The sequence below is a fragment of the Oryctolagus cuniculus genome, chromosome 4, assembly GCF_051225735.1.
Source record: "Oryctolagus cuniculus isolate XC-2025 breed Fujian yellow rabbit chromosome 4, ASM5122573v1, whole genome shotgun sequence".
In the NCBI taxonomy this organism is placed as follows: domain Eukaryota; kingdom Metazoa; phylum Chordata; class Mammalia; order Lagomorpha; family Leporidae; genus Oryctolagus; species Oryctolagus cuniculus.
The window spans coordinates 143,352,909-143,371,025 of NC_142870.1; the positions used below are offsets into that span (position 1 = coordinate 143,352,909).

General features: G+C 52.0%; 1 protein-coding gene across 4 annotated transcripts in view; it reads right to left on the reverse strand.

The window, feature by feature from the left end:
- The window catches only part of MRAS (muscle RAS oncogene homolog), a 47,139-nt gene that overhangs the window by 13,494 nt on the left and 15,528 nt on the right, over positions 1–18,117 (reverse strand). For all 4 annotated transcript variants that reach the window (XM_051818636.3, XM_051818637.3, XM_051818635.3 and 1 more), the window contains exon 2: positions 12,872–13,082. In XM_051818636.3, the coding sequence (XP_051674596.1) occupies positions 12,872–13,064 (193 nt within the window). In that variant the 5' untranslated portion in view covers positions 13,065–13,082. The remainder of the gene's footprint in view (positions 1–12,871; positions 13,083–18,117) is intronic.

Below are 18,117 nucleotides of genomic sequence, written 5' to 3' on the forward strand. Positions count from 1 at the left end.
TCTCAGCACACTCACCTCCGCAGCTCACCTCCTGGTTTTGCCTGTCAAGTCTCAGCCTCGCATCTGCAGCCCACGCCTCTCCCCTGGCCCAGGCCCCTGACTTTCGTTGGTACGGGTGGCACAGAAGGCAGCTCAGGTGTAATATGACCAACACTAGACTCCTGGTTTCTTCTCCAAAGCGTGCTGTTCACCAGGCTTCCCAATCTTCATAAATGAAACTCTATTCCACCAGGAGGGCCAGGCCAAAGACTCTTCCTGCCCTGTGTCCCACAGGATTCTGTCCGCTCCATCAACCAATCCTGGGGTTTCCTCCTTCAAAACACCTACACCCTCCCACTGCTTCCGGGCACCAATGGCCTAGTCTTCCTCTTACCTGGGCTCCCTGCAGCTCTCCTGGGTCCCCTGCTGCCTATTCCCACGACAGCCAGAGTGAGCCTTTAAAACATCAGCCAGGGGACTGGGGCTGCGGTGTAGCGGGTAAAGCTGCCGCCTGCAGTGCTGGCATCCCATATGGGCACCAGTTCAAGTCCCGGCTGCTCCACTTCCGATCCATCTCTCTGTTGTGACCTGGGAAAGCAGTGGAAAATGGCCCATGTCCTTGGACCCCTGAACATGCGTGGGGGAGCTGGAGGAAGCTCCTGGCTCCTGGTTTCAGATCTGTGCAGTTCTAGCCATTGCAGCCAATTGGGGAGTTAACCAGCAGATGGGAGTCCCCCCCACTTTCAAATAAATAAATAAATCTTAAACAAAAATCAGCCAGGTCTGTCCCCCCGAAGGTTTCCTATTTCCCACAAGCCCTGTAGAATCAGTCCCCTCCAGCCATCTGACTTCTCCTGCTCCCTGCACCTCCACCCCCTCCCCTGCCTCCTAGCTTTTCTATGCCCCCAAACAGGCCTCAATTCCCCTTCTCCAGGGAGCCAGCTGAAGCCGGCCTCAGGACTTTGGGCTCCCGTCCTGTGGACCCGCCGTGGCATGGCTTTCCACGCCATGCCTGTTTCAGAGCATAAGGCGGCCCTTTGTTGGGATATGGTGCATACTTGATGCACCCAGGCCTGCTGTCCACGCCTGCTCCAGCCATACCCTGCCCAGACAGGGGGCACAGGGGAGACGACCCGCAGCCCTCATGACCATGTTGGATGACGTGCCAGCATTCCCTTTGGGTCTGTTCCCAGGAAGGCGCGGGCATCTGTGAAATGGGCATAACCGTTCCTGCCTCCACACTGGCTCTGTGGATTAGAGATCCGTTGAGAGCTCCAGGCAAGGTGGGCAGGGGACACTGTCCCTCTCCTCAGGGAGCTGACAATTTATAGCTTTCGTTTATTCTGGGCTACACCAGTGAGGGTTACCCCCTGTGGATGCAAACCCCACAGATGAGGGCACAAGGGCTTCACTCCGAGGCTGTCTCTGAGCAAAGAGCAGGGGAACCCCTGGGGACATGGGGAACACAGGGGGACACAGCAGCACTGGCACTTGGGAGTGGCCTGGCACAGGGCAGGCAGGGGGATCCCACACTGATCAGCCAGCTGGATGCACGGCTTCCAATGGTGACCAACATGAAGTTCCGAAATTCGGGCTCAACCCCATCTCGCCAGCAGGAGCCTAAGACCTGGCTGTCGGCAGGTGCAAAGGGAAATCACCTGGAGTGTGGGGTGCTGATGAGCGGGGACTGAGCCCAGGCCTCAGTGGCAGGGTGGGGAGGGTCCTTCACTCCTGGGACTCACTGATGGGGCTACGGGGAGCACAGAGCGGGTTCAGGTCCCCAGCTCTGGGGACAGAAGGGAGGGGGCTCTAATCAGTCGTGTGACCCAGAACTCCTTACTTCACCTCTCTGAGTCTCTGTGTGGGTCCGACCAGTCTGAGGGCTGAGGGCCAGGCTTCCCAGGGGTGGGGCCCTCGGGGCACAGGGTAGCAGTGGCCGGAATTTTCCAGTGGGTCGGAGTATCTCACTATCTTATCAACCTTGCAGCAGTCCTGCTTACGTGTGGAGGCAGAGGAGCTCTGCTCACCTGAGTGATCTAATCTCACGCTGCTACCACTGATGTATCTCACTGATCTCAAGCCAGCAGAATAGTTACAGGCTGAAAAGCAAATTCAGGTCAGCACTAACTGCTACCATGCCGTGTGCAGAATGGCGAGAGAGCATTTGGGAGGAAAACTGAGCTCAGTATGAAAAAGGGATTTTTTTTTTAAATGTGAATTTCCAACAGCTAGGGATGGGCCAGGGGCTTCAGTCCAGGTCTCACACATGACTGGCAGGGACCCAAGTACTTGAACCACCACCTGCTGTCTCCCAGAATGCATGATGGCAGGAAGCTGGACTCGGGACTTGAACCCAGGCCCTCTGATATGGCATGTGGGCATATGAACCCTTGTATCACGTGCACACCCTGTGGGAGCCCTGCCCCAGGTACCTGGAGATCAGTGAGTTCCAGGGCTGAGAGCAATACTGATGGAGCCAGCGGGAAGGGTCAGGCCACGGCCTGCAGGGCTGGATTGACAGCCTCCGGCCAGCTCCCTCATGCAAGGAGAGTGGGAAATTCCTCCCGCAGGCTGCAGGCAGGACAAGGGCAAGCCGGGTTGGGAGGACTGGCAGCTCCGCCCGCATCCCATTGGTAGCTGGGGCCTCCGGGCAGGGCCGAAGCGGCTGCGCACAGCAGCCCAGGGCGGAGAGGCCCTGACTGTCCCGTCCCCTCTCCCTGCCCTCCAGCTCGCCTCGCCTCCCATCCCCTCTGAGAAGACAACAGCACTGTGTCTGGGGTTTGGGCAGAAGCCAGGGTGGCTGTGTCCCGGCTTCTGCGGGTGCAGGAGAGGAGCCAGCTTTTGCTCCTTGCAACAACCAAGCCCCAGTGGGCAGACAGCGGGACACACAGGCTGCAGGGCTGGGCCTCGGAGCCCCTAGGTGGAGACTCAAGGCCCAACCCTGTTCTCTGTGATAGAACAAAGAGGAAAGTTCCAGAGGCGGGCTGAAGGGTGGGGCTGGGAGCTGTAAGGGGCCAGAGGCAGTGTTCCCCATCCTACCCTAGAGGCTTGTGCCAGAGCAGGACAGGATAGTCTACAGCTCCACCACGCTGCGCAGCAGGTATGGCCCCAGGCAAGTCCCTGCTCCCCCTGCAGGTCAGACTCCTCAGGCGTCAGGCGAGGGGTGCATACCACAGAGCTCAGAGGCCTGGCAGCCCTGTCCCAGGCACCGGAGAGGTCTGCAGCCAGGGGAGATGAGAGCAGGGACCTGGCTGCCATGGGTGTATGCATGCTCCCAGCAGCATCACTGCTGCCACAAGTGTCCACCCACAGATGAACACACGACCAAGTGAGGTAGGCACACGCCGGAGTCCCGCTCGGCTTGGAAAGCAGCTCAGTCACTCGCTTCGACATGGAAGGATCTAGAAGATACTCAGCCGCAGGCTCAGGGCTTCCTGATTCGTGAGGCGAGAGAACTGGGGCAAGGGGGTGGGGTTGGGCCCCACAGCTGAGAGCCAGGGCTGTCCAAGGTCAGAGTCCAGAAGAGAGGGGCCCGCAGCGCGGCAGGGTAGAGCCAAAGCAAACATGGCTGCCGGGGGTGGGCGCTGGAGGGTGAGGAAGCGGGGTTCCCAGAGGTGCGGCCTTGACCGTGGAAAGTGAGACGAGAGCCCCAGGCACCTGTGGAAAGAACTCAGGGCTGATTTGCTCCGAAGCCAGGGTCCCACAGACAAGGGGGGCCTGGCGCTGGCCCCTGAGGCCACCTGTTGTCCATCACTGAGGTTCTGGGAGGATGCAGGCAACATGGCCCCTTGAAGGAAAACAAGAAAGCAGGGGGCCTGTGGGACCCTCAGAGAGGGCACCAAAGCATACAGAGCTCTGGTGGAAACTCATGGCAGAACCGACACGGGCTGGTTCTGGGGCAAGAGCACAGTGAGAGGAGCAGGCAAGTGTCCACTCATCCCAGCCACCCAGCCTCACGGCCTCTCCCTGGTGCCCCATTCCCAGGGGCACGGGGATCAGCCTGGCACAGGGACACAATGTCCTCATCCCACCACAGCACAGCGTGCAGGAGACCAAACTCTCGAAGGACTCCCCTTTATTTCCTTAAAACAGAGACAATCAGGGTAGCGGCCACAGTCACGTGTGTGCACCTCCCCTATGCTGGGCGACTCCAGAGAAGCAGGCCCTCAGGGCTCTGTGTGCACAGGGAAAGTCTTGGCCGTCCCAGAGCTGCGTGCCCCCAGAGAAAGGTCCGCCCAGAAAGATAGGAGCCGAGTTATACTCAGGTCCACGCACAACCAGCCTTCAGTTACAGCTCCCAAAATGTGAGGTGTCCTTTGCAATGCCACGCTAATGAATACTCAGCTATGATGTTTTCCTAAGAGACCCAAGGAAGTAGTGGGCATGCAAAGCTGGAAATCTAGTGTGTACTCCTGCTAAAGGCTTGGGTAGGCAATGGCCTAAGTCAGCCCTGACGCTGGAGATGGGAGCAGAGGCATAGTGATTTCCAGCCTCCAAGCCACCCCACGCATTGCAAACTCACGCTTCTGGAATGATGCCCCAGCTGCGCCCCTCTCCCTGCAGCCACTGCTACAAATGTTATCCCCAAAATGTCCCGAAGGACACCCTTGAGGGAACCTTTTCTTTTTTCTCAGAAAAATCAAACATCCAGAGTTACTTGGAAAAAAGTTGACATGGCTATGGGGGAAACAATAGGGATTGAGCTCCAACTATGTAACAGGCACAGGGTTATTCTTATGTGCATTATGCAATGCTGTACAGGATACTTTCTGTGCAATCCAGTCTACAACATGTGCAAAAAGTGGTCCCTTTGGGAAACTCTAAGGACACCATATCCTGTGGGCATCCTTCTAATGTGTTTGCAAGTGAAAGGTTCTTACGGTAAGGAACAACCCATTTAACATTTATTTAACTCGGTCTATTCCAAAGTACGTCATATATCCCAGTGGGCGAGGTATGAAACGATATTAGAAAGTGCAGAAGTTGTTAATTTTAATAGTTATATATGTTTATTTTAATGTTTGTTAGAAAAAGAAAATAATAGGACACACTGCACATTTTTGTTCATCTACTCATTCCATGGATGTTCTCTGAGGCCCCACCGTGAGCCAAGCAGTATTGTAGATGCTGAGGCTATCCCAGTCAATAAAATTGGGTTGCTGCTCTTATAAATTTATATTTTAGTAGAGAGAGACAAAAATTCAAATACACAGATACAGACTATGTTTGACAGTAAAAGAATCTTGAACAGAGGCCGGCACTGTGATGCAGCAGGTTAACACCCTGGCCTGCAGCGCCGGTATCCCATATGGGCGTCAGTTTGAGACCCGGCTGCTCCACTTCTGATCCAGCTCCCTGATATGGCCTGGGAAAGCAGAAGAAGATGGCCCAAGTCCTTGGGCCCCTGCACCCACGTGGGAGACCAGAAGAAGCTCCTGGCTCCTAGCTTCAGATTGGCACAGCTCCAGCTGTTGCAGCCAATTGGGGAGTGAACCATCGGATAGAAGACCTTGCTCTCTCTCTCTGCTTCTCCTCTCTCTGTGTAACTCTGACTTTCAAATAAATATATCTTTAAAAAAAGAGAGAGAGAGAGAGCGAACTCTCTGCGAACAGCAGAGTTGGGCAGTGGGACAGAAACCACAGGGTGGGGGGCAGCCAGTGTGCTTGGCTTGTGGGGAAGGACCCCCTGGGTACGCTGACATCTGAGCTGAGCCCTGGAGGAGGTGAGATATTCCCACAGGAAGAGCACTACAGGCCAGGAGAACACCAAATACCATGTCCCTGCTTGGTAACAGGTAGCAAGTATCCCAGGGCAGCAGATGAGCCCCCTGGAAAATGATGCATCTTAAAAACTAGGATATAACTCATACAATATTCATGAAGATTTATTTTAAAACCATCTGAGAGGCAGAGCAAAGAGAGAGACAGAGTATAACAGAGAAAGGAGAAATCTTTCATCTGCTGGTTTACTCCCCAGATGCTCTCAAAAGATGGGGCTGGGCCTGGCCAAAGCCCAAGAGCCAGGAACTCAGTGTGGGTCTCCCACGTGGATGACAGGGACCCAGCTACTTGAGTATCACCTGCTGCCTTGCAGGATGTTCATTAGTGGGAAGCTGGAGTTGGGAGCAGAGCTGGCACTCAAACCCAGGTACTCCTATATGAGACACTGGTTTCTTAACCTCTAGACCAAATACCACAGAAACCTGTATTTTTTTAAAAAACAATCTCAATTTCTTTTCTTTTTTAAAAAAATTATTTATTTATTTATTTGAAAGGCAGAGTTATATAGAGAGAGAGATCCTCCACCTGATGGTTCACTCCCAAAATGGCTGCAACAGCCAGGGCAAGGTCAGACCAATGCCAGGAGCCAAGAGCTTCTTACGGTTCTCCCATGTGGTTGCAGGGGCCCAAGGACTTGGGCCATCTTCTACTGCTTTCCCAGGTGCATTAGCCAGAAGTTGATTGGAAGTGGAACAGCTGGGACTCGAACCAATTTCCTTAGGGGATGCCAGTGTCACAGACATTGGCTTTACCCACCATGCCAAAACACTGGCCCCCATCCTGTATTTTTTTTTTAAGATTTATTTATTTATTTGAAAGGTATGATTACAGAGAAGCAGAGGCAGAGACACACAGAGAGAGAGAGAGAGAGAGAGAGAGAGAGGTCTTCCATCTGCTAGTTCATTCCCCAAATGGCTGCAATGGCCAGAGCTGGGCTGATCCAAAGCCAGGAGCCAGGAGCTTCCTCCAGGCCTCCCATGCGGGTGCAGTAGCCCAAGCACTTGAGCCATCTTCCATCATTTTCCCAGGCCATAACAGAGAGCTGGATTGGAAGTAGAGCAGCCATGTCTTGAACTGGTTCCCATATGGGATGCCGGCACTGCAGGTGGCAGCTTTATGCACTGCATCACAGCGCCGGCCCTCTGTATTTTTTAAATACAATGATTTGGTTCTGCTTCTGGCCAAGATGGAGTAACAAGGACCAGGTTTAAACTATCCCCTGAAACACTCACAAAGCACACAAAATATATGAAAAAAGTCACCAAACAGAAGGGCAGATATCCCTGGCTCTGGGATACAGACGAGGCATGGTACTGGTGAATGCTTAGTTGGTACCCGAGAGAGTTCCCAGGCTACCCCATCAGAAGGGAAACCCAGGGAGAAAAGAAAACTCATTTTACACTAACAAAGGGAGCAACTTGTCAAGAGCATGTGTCAGTCCTAAACGCTGGTGCACTCAATAACAGAGTGTTAAAATGCATGCAGCCAAAGCTGGTGGAAGTCAAAGGGAAAAAACAGGCACGTCCACGACTGTACTCTGAAACCCAACAGTCCTCTCCCAGTGACTGACAGCACAAGCAGGCAGAAAACCAGGAAGGATACAGAAGGCTTAGCAACACCATCAACCAACTGGATCCCACTGAACCCACGGAACACCCCACCCAACAGCAGACGACAGGCGCTTGTCCCGTGCACATGCAAGTTTACCAACACGTTCTGGGCCGCAGTGAGTGTCCCGGAATTTGAGAACCTATACTGTAGGTTCTCTGACACAACAGGATGAAGACAGAGATCAAGGACAAAAAGATCTTTGGAAAATTCCCAACTACTTGAAAAATAAACAGAAATATACTTCTAAATAACCCAAGGGTCAAAAAAAATCAAAAGGGAAATCAGAAAGCACTTTGGACTGCATGAAAATGAACACAACATATTAAAATTTGTAGGATGCGCCTAACGGGGCAGCGGGGAAATTTACAGCACCAACTGAGTATCTCAGAAGAGGACGGATGTCTCAAGTTCGTGACAGCAGCTTCCACTTAAAGAAATCAGAACAAGAAGAGGAGATTAAACCTGAAGTAAGTAGACAAAAGGAAATAATAAAGGTGGGAGTGAAAACCAATGGACCCAAATAAGAAAAATTTGAGGACCCAAAAGTTGGTTCTTTGAGAAAACCAATGAAATTGATAAATCTCTAACCAGCCTCATCAGAAGAAAAAGAAAAAAGCAAAAATTGACAATATCAGAAAAGGGAGAGATAATATCAAATTCCATAGATATTATCTTACAGATTCTACAGAATAAGAGGGGCCAGCGCTGTGGCCTAGTGGGTAAAGCCACGGCCTGCAGTGCCAGCATCCCATGTGGGCGCCAGTTCGAGCCCCAGCTGCTCTACTTCCGATCCAACTCTCTGCTCTGGCCTGGGAAGGCAGTGGAGGATGGCCCAAGTCCTTGGGCCTCTGCACCCATGTGGGAGACCCAGAGGAAGCTCCTGGCTCCTGGCTTTGGATGGGTGCAGCTCTGGCAATTATAGCCAATTGGGGATTGAACCAGTGGATGGAAGACCTCTCTCTCTCTCTGTCTCTCAGCCTCTCCTTCTTTCTCTGTGTAACTCTTTCAAATAAATAAATCTTTTTTAAAAAAGAGAAGAGAATATTATTTTTTAAGACTTATTTATGGGGCCAGCGCCATGGCTTACTTGGTTAATCCTCCGCTTGTAGCTCTGGCATCCCATATGGGTGCCGGGTTCTAGTCCCGGTTGCTCCTCTTCCAGTCCAGCTCTCTGCTGTGGCCTGGGAAAGCAGTGGAGGATGGCCCAAGTGCTTGGGCCCCTGTGCCCACATTCGAGACCAGGAAGAAGCACCTGGCTCCTGGCTTTGGATCGGCACAGCACCGGTCATAGCGGCCATTTGGGGGGTGAACCAAGGGAGGGAAGAACTTTCTCTCTGTCTCTCTTTCTGTCTATAACTCTACCTGTCAAATAAAAAAGAAGACATTTCTTTGAAACACAGAGTCACAGAGAGGCAGAGGCAGAGAGAAACGTCTTTCATCCACTGGTTCACTCCCAAGATGGCCTCAATGGCCGGAGCTGTGCTGATCCAAAGCCAGGAGACATGAGCCTTCTCCAGGTCTCCCACATGGGAGCAGGGGCCCATGGACCATCTTCCACTGCCTTCCCAGGCCATAGCAGGGAGCTACATCAGAAGTGTAGCAGCCGGGATTCGAACTGGCATCCACATGGGATGCCGGCACTGCAGGCGGTGGCTTCACCCACTACGCCACAGCGCCGGCCCCAATAAGAGAATATTATTAATAACTTTATGTCAATAAATTTGGTAAATTTGTAAAATTGATGAAATGAACATATTTTTGAAAGATGCAAACTTCCAAAGATCACTGAAGAATAAAGAGACAACCTGAATGGCCCTGTATCTATTTAGAACTTTAATTTGTGGTTACAAGAGGCCAGCACTGTGATTCATCAGGTTAAAGCCTCAGCCTGCAGCACCAGCAGCCCATATAGGTAGGCACTGGTTCAAGTCCTGGCTGCTCCATTTCTGATCCAGCTCCCTGATATGGCCTGGGAAAGCAGTGGAAGATGGCCCAAGTCCTTGGGCCCCTGCACCTATGTGGGAAACCCAAAAGAAGCTCCTGGCCCCTGGCTTCAGATCGGCTCAGCTCCTGCCGTTGTAGCCATTTGAGGAGTGAATCAGCAGATGGACAACCTCTCTCTCTCTCTCTAATTTTTTCAAATAAATTAAAAAAAAAAAAGACTTGTGGTTAAAAATCTTCCTATATATTGGCCGGCGCTGTGGCCCACTAGGCTAATCCTCCACCTAGCGGCGCCGGCACACCGGGTTCTAGTCCCGGTCGGGGCGCCGGATTCTGTCCCGGTTGCCCCTCTTCCAGGCCAGCTCTCTGCTGTGGCCAGGGAAGGCAGTGGAGGATGGCCCAAGTGCTTGGGTCCTGCACCCCATGGGAGACCAGGAGAAGCACCTGGCTCCTGATTTCGGATCAGCGCGGTGCGCCGGCCACGGCGGCCATTGGAGGGTGAACCAACGGCAAAAGAAGACCTTTCTCTCTGTCTCTCTCTCTCACTATTCACTCTGCCTGTCAAAAAAAAAAATCATCTTCCTATATAGATAATTCCAGGCCAATATGTTCTGATTGGTAAGTGCTACCAAACACTTAAGGAAGGAGTAATACCAAATTCACTCTAATTCTTTGAGGAAATAGAGGAAAAGAGGGTACTTCCCAACTCATTCTATGAGGTCTGCACTACTCTATGGCCAAAATAAGACAAACACATGACAAGACAATATCCCTCAAGAACACAGATGTAACAATTCTAAACAAAATTTCAGGAAATCAAAGCCAACAACATATTAAAGGATAATACAGCATGACCCAAGTAAGGTTTATTTGAGGCGTGCCAAGTTCATTTAACATTAGAAAAAAAGTCAGTGTAATTTACCATATTAACAAACTAAAAAAGAAAAATCCCATGATTATCTCCGTAGATACAGAAAAAGCATTTGATGAGATTCAACGTCCATTCTTGATCAAAACTCTCAGTGAACAAGGAACAACCAAGAACTTCCTGGATGTGACAAAGGACATCTGTTAGAAACCTACGGGCGCAGGTGTGGCAGTGTAACAGGCTAAGCTGCCATCTGGGATGCCCACAAGCCCCATCATAATTTCTGGTTCAAGTCCCAGCCTCTACACTTCCCACCTAGCTACCTGTTAATGCGCATAGCCTGGGAGGCAGCAGGTGGCACTCACACAGTTGAGTCCCTGTCACCCACACATGGGAGACCCAGATGGCTTCAGCCCAGCCCAGCCCAGCCCCAGCTGTTTCAGGCATCTGGGGAATGAACCAATGGACGTAAGATGTCTGTCACTCTATGTCTCTCCCTCTCTTTCTCTGTAACTCTGCCTTTCAAATACATAAATTAACTTAAAAAAATTCCTGCAGCTAGCAATATATTTAATGCTGAAAGACTGAATACTTCCCCCTCGAGATCAAGAACAAGACAAGAGCATCTGTTCTCACCACCCCTATTTGACAATGTACTGAAGGCTCCAGTCAATGAAATAAGGCAAGAAACTAAAATAAAAGCCATCGACATTGCAAAGGAAGAAGTAAACCATCATTACTTGCAGATGTCATTGTCTATGCAGAAAACCCAGTGGAACTACAAAAAAAACCATGAGAGCTAGTGAGTTTAGCAAGGTATCAGGTTACAAGATTGACATGCATACATCTATCATAAGGTTGGTCATTTGGCCTAATGCTTAAGACACCTGCCTAGTGGTGAAGACACCAGCCCATATTGCACTGCTGGGGTTCAATGTCTGCCTCTGGCTCCCAACTCCAGCTTCCTTAAGATGGCAGGTGATGGCTCAAGTAACTGGGTTCCTGCTGTCCACCTGGGAGGTCAGGATTGAGTTCCCATCTCCTAGATTTGGTGTCGGCTCAGCCCAGCAGTTGGAGACATTTGGGGAGTAAACCAGTGGACGGTGGATCTCTGTGTTTGTTTCTCTGCCTCTCAAATAAAGAGAAAATTCAAAAATCTACTGTATTTATATTCTCACAAACTAATATCAAACTACTGAAAACCAGAATTAAGAAAAACAAATGAAAGAAAACATTTACAATGGCATCAATACAGATGTAGGTAAAAAACAATTGACAAAAAATATAAAAGGCCTGTGCTCTTAGAACTACAAAATAAACTGATGAGAAAATTAAAGACTTGAGCTGATGGCAAAGATACCATATTCACAGGTTAGAAGGTTCAACATTGTGAAGATGTCAGTTCTCCTCAAGCTAATCCGTAGATTCAATATAATCTCACCCAAAGTCTTGAATTCCAGAAGTGAACTGAATCTAAAATCCAGATGGAAATACCCAGAATCCAGACAAGTCAAAACAACTGACAAATAATAAAGTTGGATATCTGATATGACCCAATTTCAAGACTTACTATAAAGTTACAGCTATCAACACAGTGTGGTATTAAGTCAGACGAAGGAATCAAAGGAGCAGAATGTGTGGACAGCTGATGTTTAGCAAAAGTACAATTCAGAGGGGAAAAGGGTAATCCACTCAACAAGCAGTGCTGGAATACTGCACAGAAAGATGAACTGTGCTCCATATCTCACAGCAGATACAAAAATTAATTGAAGTTGGTCATAAAACTAAATATAAAACCCAAAACCATGTAACTTCTAGAGAAAGAACATGAAAAACCTCTGTGACCTCAGGTTAGGCATAGATTTCTTAATTCCAAAAGCACGGTCCCTAAAGGTCCAAGCCGATGGACTGCATTCATCAAATGAAAGACTTTGGTCTTTGAGGGACACTGTTAAGAGAACGAAACACAAGCCACAGTGGGAAGAATATATCTGCAAATCCCATCCCCGACGGAGGCCTCGCATCTCAGTGGTGGTTCGCAAAGCTCCCTTCCTAGACCCACACTCTGTGATTGACAGGTCTTTGTTTAAGAGGCAGTGTAAGGTCACAGCCAGTGAGAGTCTAGGGTGGGGGTTCTCCAGCTCCAGCATGGCCGGGAGGGTGTGGAAAAACACAGACTGCTGGGCCTCACCCTCAGAATTTCTGAATCAGCCTGGGCCCTGAGCAAATCCGTGTTTCTGCTAGGCTCCCTGGTGCTGCTGATGCTGCAGGCTGGGCAACCACACTTTGAGACGTACTAATCTAGACCTATTTAGACTCAACTACAAACCCAACGTCAGAGCCAAGATTTCTTCCCCCCTGCGGGACAATCACTAAGCAAACTATGCTCAAAAAATCATTTGTTTCTCTTCGCTTTGTTGTTGTTGTTAGCTAGAGACAGCTGTAACTGTTAATCAGCGCTTCTGATCAGCAAGAAATAACAAACATGACCTCAGTGAGCTGGCACGATTCTAGGCTGCCTCTGTGTTGAATGTACATTTTGGTTCCCACAAAGCTTTCAGGCCCTCTACAACGGCAACCATACAAGGCCTACTACCAACCATCCCGTAACAGAGGCACGGAGGGAATCATCCTCCCACCCACCCAAGCCTGCCAAATTTCCCGCACGCAGGCTTGCCCGCTGGGTCTCACCATCCAGGATGGCCCACTGATTGTCAATCTCCGTGTGCTTCAGGTAGGAGTCTTCAATGGTGGGGTCGTAGTCAGGCACGAAGATCTTCTGGAAGAATTGGATGGTGAGGGCACTCTTGCCCACGCCTCCATCCCCCACGACCACCAGCTTGTACGTGGGGAGGTTGTCACTGGGGACGGCGCTCGTCGCCATGCTTCTGGTGGGTCACACCTGGGGAGGCAAAGCACGTGCAGTGAGGTGTGGGGAAAACAGTCACGGGGTTTTCTCCTTTCTTTTAGAAATTTTTAATTTTGTTTTTTTTTTGTTTTGTTTTGTTTTGTTTTTTTACTTGAAAGGCAGAGAGAGACAGAGACAGATATACAGGGATCTTCTTTCTATCCACTGGTTACTCCCCCAAATGCATGCAATACCCAGAGCTGAGCCAGGGGCCAGGAACTCAAATCTGCCATGTCTGGAAATATCTTTGGTTGCCAAAAGTGAGTGGGTGTTACCAGCATCTAGGAGTGGAGGCCAGGATGCGGCTACACCTCCTCCACTGCACAACAAAGAATTATCCAGCTGCAAATGTCAACAGTGCCAAGGCGGGGAATGAGTCTGCCACTGGCAATGGTGGGGCCAGGTTCTAGGGCCGACTGGAGCCTTAACCGATTGGGGCTGGTGGTGAAGAGGTAACAGCCGAGAAGTGCAGGGTGGCCTTTGGAGAGGCTGGCACTCAGGAACCACGAGGGAACCCAGGCTCTGCCACGAGGATGGAATCCCATGGGTTCCAGGAGCACGAGGTGCATAGCAAAGTGTTAAGCCCTTGAGGAGGAGAGATGGGGAAGAAGTCTGGTTGTGTCTGGGGCCCTGAGCTGCTGAAAGTGGACCCCGCCACAGGGAGAAACCACACCACCTCCTGCAGGGCATTCCTGGGGACGTGCAAGCGAGCCGAGCCCAGGAGCCAGAGCCTGATCCTGCTTCTGTGCAGGAAAGACACAGACCCTGTGCAAGCTGGGAGGGGAACAGGTGCGCGTGTGACTGGGGAACACAGAGCCGCCAAGGGGCCAGGACAGCCCCCTGCATGCTCCACGCCGCTCTGCGTCTCAGCTGCGTTCTCTACCAGGTGAGAGGGCTGGATTAGCTGATTGTTACAGTGGTTTGCCACGAAGGGTGTTAGGCAGAAGCGTCAGGTATGGGGCCACGCTAATTTGCATGGGGCTCCAGCCCACAGTCACTGCAGAGCTCTCCGCGAGCACGAAGCCGGTGCTGTGCTGGCACCGAGGACTTGCCCGAGGAGGGGAGTACGCGCTTGTACATGTGAGGCCAGGGAGCAAATCGGCCCCGGCACAACAGACACCGTACTTGTGACTGAAACCCACGCTTCTTCTCTCATGAGTCCAAGGGTATGCTTGGGTGTGGAGCAAGGTGGCCAAGCGGGAGGCTGGGGGACCACCAGGGCACCCCTCTGTGAGTGCACACGACCAGGTGTAGCTCCCGGCGCTGAGTGGCACGGCAGGGGCTGGCTCCGAGCAGCTATTGGGGCTTTTTTGTTTCCTCAGCGTTTCAGTTTTCTACAGCAGCCACGCTCACGGCAAGAAAGGCCGATTTTGAGCTTCCATTTCCTCCCAGCAGCGACACGAACAAAACACACCAAGTGGGTGGGAAGGTACCGCGAAGGAAAAGTGCTTCTCCTGATTGTCTTTGCAAAAGCAAACCCAAGAGGAAATACACCAGTAGATTACGACACTGAGGACCAGAGCTGGACCTCTGAGCGGGAGCTCAGACCACAAACTATATAATTGCCTGGGACTTGCTCAAGGTCGCCCTCTGCTTGCCCAGGTGGCTGGTTGGATACAGTCAGGGGTGGGGCCGTTCTCTTCACAGTGCCCTGTGCCAAGGGCTGCAGCTCCTGGAGACCATGGGATTCCCTTCCCACTTGGGGTTAGACATCATGGTTAACAAAGCACAGACGGGGTCCTGGATGGGTCAATTCCAGGCTCCTTCACTCAACATTCCTGGCCTGCCACTGGCGGCCAGGGACGACCTCCCCAGCCATACCCATGCCACAGCTCCTCACATGGACTCTCACCCCCACCCAGCTTTGTGGACACACTGTGTCCTGTGCACACACCCAGGACCCCAGGTGCAGGCCAAGAGGGGCAATGCCTCCACCCCATGCTTCCAGGAGCAGAGGCCATATCACACTTGGAATCTTCACTTTTATCCCATGCACAAGGGAGGGACTGCATCTTGTTCCTCTCTGTCCCTCCAGCACCTGGCACAGTACTGGTACCGAGGAGACGCATGTGGAAGGCAGCAGAGGCTCAACACTGGGGTTTCTGAGCCGCAGACACAACCTGCAGCCACGGAGCTGGCCCGGGGGCTAGGACTGTCTCTCCCTGTCTAGAAGCAAAGGTAAGCCCAGGCAGGAAGAAGGGGTTACCAGGGTAGGGGAAGGAGCCACAGAGCACCCAATTCCCGAGGCTCCAGGCCATATCTTCTCCTGCTGGGCAGGAGAAAAAGCCTGGCCAGACGCAGTCTTTACAAAGGAGAAAGGACAGTCAAGGTGCCAGAGGCACCTACCGCAGTCCCATCTAGGCCATAGCAGCCATTTGGGGATGGAACAGTGGGTGAAAGATATCTCTCTCTCTCTCTCTCTCTCACTCTATCTCTAATTTTCAAATAAATAAATCTTTAATAAAACAAAACCAAATGGGTTGGCTAGAGGACCGTACTTTGCAGGGCTGCTGTAAGCATGCAAGCAAACTATGAAATACGCCCAACCCGAGAAGGTACCCAAATATCTGCTCTCGTTCTCTCTCTGCTTTTCTCTGGAGCTCCACAATTCCTGCCCTCTCCTTCTGCCTCACGAGAACTCCCAAGGCCAACTCGGCTCCATCACAGCCGGATCAAACAGGCCGGTGTGGCCCGTCACCCACCACCGAGCACTGCTTCTGTGGGAAAGGCTCCGAGGCTCCAGGCAGCCCCTACACCCAGAAACCAGAGTTTGGAACAGCAGCCACTTGGCAGTGGAGGCGGCAGAGCTGGTTCCCACGGCAACCCTGCTCCCACAGCCCCGCCCAGTCCACAGGCCCAAACCATTGCTCATACTGGAAACTCCTTGCTAGGAGGCAATGCTGCTCCCTCAACGATTTTAATAACATGTGTGGGAAAACCCCAGGCATCTTTACACGGAGAGACCTGCTTTCTCGGCCGCTGGCTGTCTCCTGCTCCCTTTGCTTCCCCACAGTTAGCACCACGTGGCAAGGTCTGAGGTTGTTTCCTGGACGTCAGATTTGTCCCTCTAAGCAGATCATGAGCTCTGTGGGCTCAAGAGCCATACTTAGTCCCTGGCCTCTCACAGGGCCAGCTCGGGGTCCATGTACTGACTGCTGGACACTGGGTGCAGCCATCTGCAGCCTGGCCACTACGCGCCAGCAGCAGGGCTAGGTCTCGTGCTTCTGAAAGAGGCCAGGAGCCCCCTAGAACTGCATGGCTGGGAGGACTGAGCACCTGGGCTTGACCTTTCTACTCAGCAAGTTTCTGCTTTTGTTGTTAAAGATGCATTTATTTATTTGAAAGAGAGGGAGGGGAGAAAGAGAGAGAGGGAGAGAGAAAAGGAGCTTCCATCCACTGGCTTACTCCCCAAATGGTCGCAACAACCAGGGCTGGACTAGGCCAAAGCCAGGAGCCTGGAACTCCATCCGGGTCTCCCACATGGATGCAGGGGCCCCAGTACTTAAGCCATCATCCACTGCCGTCTGAGGCACATTAGCAGGGAGCTGGATCAGAAGCAGAGCAGCCAGGACTTGAACAAGTGCTCTGATAGAGGACACTGGCATTGTAGGTGGTGGCTTAACCCACTGTGCCACAACACTGGCACCAGCAAATTTCAAGCTGTGGTGGGTGGCTCTGGGACCCTTTGGGGACAGTCTTGTGAAAGGCCCAGGGGTTCTCAGTGAGGGCCGGCCTGGGGAGTTAGTAACAGCTTTGACTCTGCATCCAGATAGCCCGTGCTCCATTCATGGCTATAACACGGGCTCGCTGTGTGACCTGGGACAGACGCCTTAACTTCCCAGAGCCTCAGGGTCCCCATTCACAAAACACAAGTGCAGGGCCTCCGGGGAATGTGTGAAAAGCTGGAGGTGTCATCAGCAATGGCATGTTTTCCTGACATGGAACACGCTGGGGCCCTGCTCTCCCTGCCACCGGCCTGGCTCCAGTGACTGAGAACACTTCCCCGGCCCTCCACAGCCTCAGCTCCGGGCACCCTCACCACGCAGGGCTGCAAAGACCTGGGATAGTTACACGATATGGATGCCTATGACAGCAGTGGGCCTATATGCACCCCAAAACGGCAGTACCCAGTGACTAAGACCCTCACCGAGTCTGCCTCCCTTCTACCAGGGTCCTGGATTCTAGGGCTTTGACAGAGTTGTTTCCCAAAAGACTAGTTCCCCAGACTGGCACTGTGGCACAGCAGGTAAAGCCCCATCTGCAATACTGCATCCCATATGGGCATCGGTTTATGTCTTGGCTGCTCCACTTCTGATCCAGCTCCCAGCTGGGAGAAGCAGAAGATGGCCCAAATGTTTGGGCCCACACTGCCTTACTGCCTATGTGGGAGACTCAGATGAAGCTCCTGGTTCCTGGCCTCAGCTTGGCCCAGTGCTGGCCATCGAGGCCATGTGGGGCGTGAACCAGCAGATGGAAGATATTCTCTCTCTCTAACTCTTGAATTTCAAATTAATAAAGATTTTAAAAAAATAGCCTCTGAACAAGATGCCCTTCATTCTGTGCGAGCTGCACGTGAGAAAGAAATGGCTTTGGCCACTGGCACTATCAAGGGGTCTGTGGGCTCCCTGGCTTTGCCACACACCCTCACCGACCTAGCATCCCAGAGCCCTGGCCACAACGGCAGTCATGACCCCTACCAAGCGGCAGACTCTGCTCTGCACTGGCCAGACACCAACAGTTATGCTGGGCACCTTCAGCGCACACTTCATCCCATGGCTGGTCTCCTGCTCTGACCACAGGACCCCAGACTCTGAGGCTGGGCCAGGGGCCAACCCAGAGCACCCCTCACCCCCCTCCCAAAGATGCTGCCAGCTTGCCTGACGGTTTGGCGTTCACTGGTTTTTGTCTACTTCTATCGTGATGTTTTAAAGTCTCCCTTCCCCCCATCAGCAGAACTCTAAGCATTCTGGGTAGGGAGGCGTGAGGAGGACACATGTGCTGTCGCTGGAGCTCTGGGGAGAGAGATGCA